The 8,786-nt window shown below is 40.2% G+C and overlaps 1 protein-coding gene across 1 annotated transcript; it reads right to left on the minus strand.

The window, feature by feature from the left end:
- Nucleotides 1-1,005: 1,005 nt before the first annotated feature.
- Nucleotides 1,006-3,601, minus strand: LOC101306313 (mitogen-activated protein kinase 3-like). Its single transcript, XM_004294637.1, has 6 exons — nucleotides 3,386-3,601; nucleotides 3,179-3,308; nucleotides 2,792-2,929; nucleotides 2,361-2,693; nucleotides 1,746-1,929; nucleotides 1,006-1,588 (listed from the first exon to the last, which is right to left on the minus strand). Exons 1-6 carry the CDS (start codon nucleotides 3,544-3,546, stop codon nucleotides 1,419-1,421), a joined length of 1,116 nt encoding a protein of 371 aa, XP_004294685.1. The 5' UTR covers nucleotides 3,547-3,601; the 3' UTR covers nucleotides 1,006-1,418.
- Between the last annotated feature and the right edge of the window lie 5,185 nt (nucleotides 3,602-8,786).

Below are 8,786 nucleotides of genomic sequence, written 5' to 3' on the forward strand. Positions count from 1 at the left end.
GACGTTCTGCCTAGAGATAGGGATTTGTAATAGTACAGGGTTTACAAAGAGGTTGTAAGACTCTACACAACTTCATCTAGTTGAGTTCGTGTTCTGAGCTTGTGCTCCGCTGTGATTTTTCCTCTATTTTGAGGTTTTTACACAGCGTTAAAAATCTGGTGTTCTATGTTAATTTTCTGTCAGTTCATCGAGGATTGAAACGATAGCTTCACGTTCCAGTACCTATATGTTTAGCTAAAGAAAAAGGGTTTCTTTTTTCCTCCTTATTTTGTGTTGAACAAGTGTGCACGAAGAGAAACCTTTGAGTGAGATCTAGATAGATAGAGAGAGAAACAGAACGAGACCTTTGATGAATAAAACGATGATCCAACCACCTCGTCTACCACCAGAATCCAACATGTCTGCTCCTGTGTTTACAGAGAGTGATCCCTCCATGAACCCAACTGAGACAGTCTATTTTTTCCTCTATTAATATGTACGTTTACCAGTTTCCCAGTTTCCCAGTCCTCGTAGATATTGTAAATATATGAGAAGTAGTCCTGTACAATGCCACACTAATTGTGGTTCCCTACTAATAACATTAAGTACCAACTTCTAACCTTAAAATATCTGCAAGTGTAGTCTGTCAATGCCATATCTTCCATAATTGTAGGAAACTTCAAGCTAACCAAGTTCATAATGTCATGAACATTAGATCAATTCAGCAGGTAATTTTTCCTTGGATGGTAGCCAACATTTACTGATTTCTTCGGAAACAAAGGTTAACAGAATGTATAGTTTCCACCAAGCTACACAACAGAGCAGTAAAATACTTGAACTAGAATTATCAACACTCACAGACAGTGCGGAGATTTTTAGATCATCTTGAAGAAAACTATGATTGTGGTCAACAAAACACTACAAGAACGATCTCACAACCATAAATTTTTCCAGTAAATAGAGGCAGATAACACAAGTATAACGGCTTCACAACTTGGGAAAATGAAATCCAGATTAGCCCCAGAAGAAATAAATAGAAGATATTATTGAATCTCAGTTAGGTTCGTCAATCCAATCGTGATATACATGGTACAAGTTTCTTACAGAAAAAGGCAAGAGAAAAAAAAAATTAAGATACAAACAAGATAAATTGAATACAAGTTCAACTGCCAGAAGAAGAGGAACTGACCTCAAAAATAATATAAAACATCTAGTATTATTGATGGGCGGTCATAGTGGTAAAATCAGCAAACCCATCTGAGTAATGATGTAGATGGAACATGATGATCACGGTGACCTGATTGGCAGCCTTCTATTTAACACAATGCACACGGATGCTTGGAGTAGTTTGATCACCATAACCTTTCTGATCAAAGAGCAGTGGAAGTCCAAATCTATTTTATAAATACAAGAACCGAGCAGTATTTCTGCTTATTGTATCAAGCATACTCAGGATTGAATGCTATAGCCTCTCTGTATATCATATCTTTCATTTGCTCTTCTCCCAAGGATTGTTGCTCAAAATCAAAAGAGAATGGAACAGTACAGATTGGTTCATCAGCTACGTCATGCAGTCTTTCCAGGTAAGGATGAGCTAATGCTTCTTCAACTGAAAAGGCACAAGTAACACAATTAACACATGGTGAGGCAAGTTTTAGTAATTACTATAACAGTAAGCATTAAGACCATGTAATGAAAAAGTTACACATATATACATATTGCTGTTTCAAAAAGCACCAAAAGAATTATATGGGATGAGAAATTACCTGTTATCCTTTTAGTGGGATCAAATGTTAACATTCTATCCACTAAATCAATGGCCAATGGATGAACATGTGGGAAAAGCTTCACCATTTGCTGACGAGGAAATTGGGGAAGCTGTCGAATATATCTTCTGGCATCCTCATTTCGAACAAACCCAAGATCAGACTCAGTTGGTGTCCCAAGAAGCTATAACAAAACATAAAAAGCATTTTAGTATGTATCCAACAGAAATTTCTTTCAGAAATATTTAATAACTCAGTCCTCCAAGAAAGCAGGGCAGTAGAACTTAACAGGTAGAGATTATTAGGTAATTTTGAACGAAGCATCAAGAAACTGGGAGAAACTATTAAGAAGTGTTCAGCATTCTAAAACGGTAGAAATCATCCCTGGAATGCTAAGTTTGATTGTATATATTTTCCATTTGTAATGTACTTGGTGCATTTGCCAAATGCCTTTAATTCAAGCACAAAATCACAAAACCCATATTACATATCTCAGAGGATGAGCATTATCATGGCATATCATTTTTTCTAAACTACGATTCTTCCAATCCCAAATAAAAAGTCAGGTCATCTCAAATTCAACATTTACTTGCACCTATCTATAATTCATCTTACCTCTGTCAGTAGGCGCATCTGATTCACATGATCTTTGCCAGGAAATAGAGGCTTTCTATTCATAAGCTCCATAAATATACAACCCACAGACCAAACATCTATTGCTGCAGTATAGTCAGAAGAGTTCAACAATAGCTCAGGTGCCCTGTACCATCTAGTGACAACATACTCAGTCAATAACTCATTCTCAGCAGTCGGACGGGCAAGGCCAAAATCACATATCTTCAGGTCACAGTTAGCATTCAACAACAGGTTGCTCGGCTTCAAGTCTCTATGAATAACATTTGCCGAATGTATATACTTCAGTCCTCGAAGAATCTGATACAAGAAGTACTGCAAAGCATTCCAACATAATTTAATCAGTCTTCAAGCATTCATACCATTCATGTACACAAAAACTAAAATCGAAGTTATTTGAAGAAGACTTGTACCTGACAATGCTCTTCAGATAAACCTTGATTCGAGCGAATAATCTGATGAAGATCAGTATCCATGAGTTCCGCGGCAATGTATACGTCTGAAAATTCCCTCCTAACAGGTGGAGGAATCACATCCCTAATAGCTACGACCTGATTCAACAATCATAACATTCTACTTTCAGCAAAAGCTTTTATACCAAAAACGGTATTATGTACTTCAACACTTCAACTTTCCATCTAAAGTTACTATAATCTCCCAAAAAGCTTCTGCTTGAGCTGGTTACTAAAAATAGCAAAAATTCCATTTCTATGTAATAAAATGTCAACTTTCACAAACATACACAAATATAAGCAGACTGAATTAAAAAGCACTTGCAAGAAAAGCAGCACTAGTCTCACATTTTCATGATCCAAATGACGAAGCAGCTTAATCTCACGGAGCGTGCGCTTGGCGTCCATGTGATTATCAAAAGCGTTGGCGATTTTCTTGATCGCCACCATCTCGTTCGTCTCCGAATTCAACACCGAGCTGCAAAAACTTCCGATCATCAAAAACCGAATCAAAAACACAAAAGGCGAAAGCGATCCTGTGGAAAAACGACGTACCAGACGATGCCGTATGCGCCGCGGCCGATCGGCATGATCGGAGGGCGGTACTTGTTGGTGATCTCGAAGAGGTTCCCGAAAATGTTGTACTGAATGTACTGGCCGCCGTGCGACGGAACCGCCGGGAAGTCGCCGTTGCCGGAGGGGAGGTGGTCAGCCATGTCTGAGTGTTGAGTTGACTTTTCTCTCTCTATCTGTGGAAATGAGCTTTGAGAGGGTTTTGGAGTTGGTTGAGAAGTTTGACGATGAAGAGAGGCTTTTATACCCGAGGGGGAAGGCTGGTGCTGCGAAAGCGCGCCACAGACTAAAACCGGTGGGGACGCGTTTGGGAGGAGGGGAGATCGGAGGGCTGAGGCTTCGGCCGCCTCTGGTGGACGGGTGGGATTTCGTTCAAAGTTTTCAACGCTAATATTTGTCTTCTGTGACTGCTCTGAAGTTTCATTTTTTTTTTATGAATGAATGATGAAGGGAGGCCAAAATTTCGTCCAAAAAAAAAATGATGGAGGGAGACAGGGGTTGCGTGTGGGTGGTGTCACTGCCATGGTCAAGTCGTTTATGGGTTTTTCCTTCTTCTCTTTTAAATAAAAGTGAAAACGAAGACTGCACGGCCGTGTCCTGTAGATCTTTTTTAAAAGAGATGAATGAGTAAAAAATAATGATTTAATATGGTTTTATATGTTTTAATGTATTATTTTTTTTCATATAGAAAGTTTATATAGAGATACAATTATAGTGTTAATAGGAAAATATTTTCTACACCTATACATAATATTTGACCTACACATATAAGGAAAGTAAATATATTCAAAATATTCTACACTCCCCTTCAAGTTGGTGCATAAATATCGATCATGCCCAACTTGTCAACCGAGTTGTCAAACACTTTCCTTGACACTCATTTTGTGAGAACATCTGCTAATTGATCTTCCATATACACGAAAATGAAACGAATGATTTTCCTGTCTAAGTTTTCCTTCATGAAATGTCAATCTACCTCCACATGTTTTGTCCGGTCATGATGAACAGGATTATGAGCAATTTCAATAGTAGACGTGCTATCACAATGCAAGTTCATGGGTTTTTTGAGTTTGAAACCCAATTATTTTAATACATTACGAATCCACAACATCTCACAAACTCCATGTGCCATACCTCGAAACTCTGCTTCAGCACTTGATCTTGCAACGACTTTTTGTTTCTTACTACACCAAGTCACAAGGTTTCCTCCAACAAATGTAAAATACCCAGATGTAGACCGTTAGTCAGTCTTATCACCAGCCTAATCAGCATATGTATACCCTACACCCAGATGTAGACCGTTAGTCAGTCTTATCACCAGCCTAATCAGCATATGTGTACCCTACAACTTCCAATTCACCCTTCTTTTCAAACAACAAGTCTTTTCCATGTGTCATCTTAAGATACTTCAGAATACGATACACTGCATCCATATGCTCTTCGCTGGGACAATGCATAAATTGACTAACCACACTCACAGCATAAGCAATATCAGGTCTAGTATGAGAAAGATAAATAAGTCTCTTTACTAAACATTGATACCTTCTTTTATTAGTTGGAACTTGATTCGGATATATGGCAAGGTTGTGATTTATCTCAATTGGTGTCTCAACAGGCTTGCAGTCAAGCATTTCGGTCCAGCTAACAAGTCAAGTACATACTTTCGTTGGGATAAAGAAATCCCCGTCTTTGACCTTGCAACTTCAATTCAGAGAAAATACTTCAACTGTCCAAGGTCCTTCATCTCAAACTCCTTTGAAAGGTACTTCTGTAGAGCCTCCATCTCCTTTGAGTCATCTCCTTTGAGTCATCTCCTGTAACAATCATATCATCAACATACACAATCAGAGCGGTGATCTTACCCTGATTACGTTTGATGAACAAAGTGTGATCCGAGTTGCTTGGTCTATAACCAAATGTCTTCATTGATTTGGAGAATCTTCCAAACTAAGCTCTAGGAGACTGCTTCAAACCATACAGAGACTTCTTCAACTTACAAACCTTTCCGACATTGCAAGGTCTACATTTGGCTCCTGGGGGCATGTCCATATACACCTCTTCTTCCAAGTTTCCATTGAGGAAAGCATTCTTCACATCAAACTGTCGTAGAGGCCAATCTTTAGTTACTGCAAGTGAAATCAAGATTCGGACAGTGTTGATCTTTGCTACAGGCGCAAACGTTTCTTCATAATGAATGTCATACCGCTAGGTGTATCTCTTGGTAACCAACAGTGCTTTATACCTGTCAATGCTCCCATCTACTTTCAACTTTACGGTGAGTACCCAACGGCATTCAACGGTCTTCTTCCCAGCTTGTTTAGGCACAATATCCCAAGTCGAGTTTTTCTGTAATGCCTCTAGTTCTTCGTTCATCACCTGAGTCCACTTGGGATCCGTCATTACATCCTGTACAGTATTAGAATAGAAACACTGGATAATTGATTAATGACAAGAGCATGTGACCCAGCCAACCTATGGTTAGACATGTAATTAGCTATATGATATTTAGCTTTGGCTTTGGTGTCTAGTTCATATTGTTTCTTTGGAATACCCTTGGTAACCCTCTATGATTTCCTAGTTACACTATTATCTACCCCATATAACTGGTTTGAATTTAAAGGTACCTGAGCAGGGACATTCGCAGCAGATTCTTGGGTTGATGGTGTAGAGAAAGGGAAACTATCTGACCCAGAAGAATTCAGAATTACAAGGACGACATCTGAAGGCTCAGCAGTTAAATTGATGGGTTTGTCTTGTGGGTCCCCCTGTAAAGACGTTGTTTCGTTTCTACCAACACCATATGCAGCACAAGACGTGTCAACTAGTGGCTGCACGACACGTGGCGAGTTCAGAGTGCCTTCCAGCTGTGGTCCAACACATGTGTCGTCGTCCTCCTCAAGCTGCACAACGCATGGCTCTTGTGTCTCTCCTCTGACGCGGCTCGTCTGGCTCGGCTGGGCATCACGTAAGCCTACACTTGCATCAGCAGGTAGGCCTGTGTCAGCGTCAGCAGCTTCTGTCTCTTTGTCCTTCTCTTGCGCCTCTTTGTTGTTTGTGGTTTCTCCAACTCTAAATCTCAACTACAATGCTTCTAATTCTTCAAATTCTTCTAATTCAGGTAATTTCGGGAATTCCCTTCATATGCTCTCTCCCCTTTAAGGGAAGACTTTGATACTCCCCCTGAGTAGTAAGGCTCAGATTCACGAAAAAAAACATCAAGGGATACATGCATGGTGTCTGTAAGAGGATCATAACATCTATATCCCTTCTGAAAATCTTCATAACTCACAAAAATACACTTCCTTGCACGAGGATCAAGCTTACTTCATTGTGGTTTTGGAATATGAACATACACTGTACATCCAAATACACGAGGCTCCGAGTTAGGCAACGAAGGAATTGAGATAAGTTTCTGAAGCTGTTGTAGAGGGTTTTGACATTCAATAACCCGAGAAAGGGTACGATTAATGAGGTAGGCAGCAGATGTCACAGCTTCTCCCCAATATTCTACAGGTACATTCATGCCAAACAAAGACGCACAGACAACTTCAAGCAACTGCCGATTTTTTCTCTCTGCCAATCCATTTTGCTGAGGAATATAAGTATTTGAAATCTGATGTCGAATTCCATGTAACTGCATAAACTCTTGCATAGGACCATTAATATATTCTCCGCCTGTCACATCCCGACCCTTAAATTTTTTACCTTATTTACTAGCTTGTTTATAAAAAGAATTTTACCGTCTCCGTCATTGAAGTTATAGTTTAATTGGCCCCTAGAAGGGTTTCGGGGACGATTATGTGCGGAGGATTATTCGTGGGAGGAAAATATGACGACGGTAAAAATGGTAAATTTTAGCTAGTAAAAGGTAATTTTTATTAGGGTATTATTTTGGGGTGTAAATTTTAGAGTAGGTTTTGGTGTATAAGGTTGTTGGACCGGGTGTTTGAGGCCCATTTTTCTTTTCTCTTTTTCTTCTCTTTTCTCCTCCCGGTTCCCTCTCTCTCCCGAGCCCCTCCCGCTGTCCGGTTTTCCGGCCGTCCGGCCACCCTCTGCCGCCGCTCCGGTCCCAAACTGACTGCCTCCAACCCAGCTTTCATTCTAGGCCGGTAGCAGCTCCCCTAGCGCCGCCGTGAGAGAGCAACGACGCCCGGAGCCGCTAGCTGCTGTGGTGGTTCTCTCGCCGGAGCTCCCTCCTCCGGCCACCAAAACCGGCGATCCTTGGCTCGTTTTGTAGCCATCCTCCCGTGCAGCAACCCCTCCAAACAGCTCATCCTCTCTTGAGCTAGGTAAGGAGAAATGTGAAGTTGAAATTCTATAGAGTTTTTGATGTTTCTGTTCGATTGGCATAGCTAGGCTTGGATTTTGGGTTTATGCTAGTTAGGAAAGTTGTAGAGCATGATGAGAGGAAGATGCTGTCAAAATTTCATAGGATTTAGAAGTCGCCAAAATTGGCCTCCGGCCCGCTGCCGGCGGAGCCGCCGCCGGTTGGGAGATTTTAATGTTGTTAAATTTGGAATATTAAGGGGATTATATTGTTGTGATTTATAGAATTTTTGGATGAGATTTGGATAGGTTTGTGAATTTCCGAAGTTTGGTATTTTTGGCGGTTAATTAATGTAGAAATCCGGCCGTAGGATTTTAGTCGTATTTTTGGGGAGGTTGTAATTACGACTGTCGAGAATAATAATTAAGTTCAGATCGTTTCGATTTAAGAATATCAAAGTTAGGCAATGATGAGCGTATTTTGGGCTCTCGGGTAATTTTGCCTATTTTGATTAATTATTGGATTGTTAGTTGGGAAATTAATATTATTTTTGGATCAGGACGTGAGGAGGCTTGAGCAGACGAGACCCTAGATCGACGTCAGGCTTAAGCCTAATTTGTGAGTGGACTTTTGTTTTAAATAAAATGCATGCTAGAGTTCATGGTTGAACAATAATTGTTGCGGAATATTTTGACGTCAGTTTATTTTGACAATTTTATTTCTCTTGGAGAGTTACCGAAAATGGGATTTTCGGTGAATATAAATATGTATTTATGAGAGAGTATGTATATAAAATGCTAGCTAGCCATATGTGTTTGTCCACCTTAATGACGTAGCATATAGCCGCATTATGGTGTGACGTGAGCGTTGGACGTGAGCGTAGTAGCCCTATATGAGTGTTTTAATTCACATAGGGGGTATGGACACATATTTATACACCCGTCTGTCCACCTTAATGGCGTAGTGTAGCACCGCATTAAGACGTGACGTGAGCGTTGGACGCGAGCGTAGTAGCCCTATGTAGACCCATGAATTTATATAGGAAGTATGGACGTGTGTAAAATACATACATATATTATAGAGTCTGAGAGGCTCGATATTTTATGAGATAAAAGT

The sequence above is a fragment of the Fragaria vesca genome, linkage group LG3, assembly GCF_000184155.1.
Source record: "Fragaria vesca subsp. vesca linkage group LG3, FraVesHawaii_1.0, whole genome shotgun sequence".
NCBI classification, from domain to species: domain Eukaryota; kingdom Viridiplantae; phylum Streptophyta; class Magnoliopsida; order Rosales; family Rosaceae; genus Fragaria; species Fragaria vesca.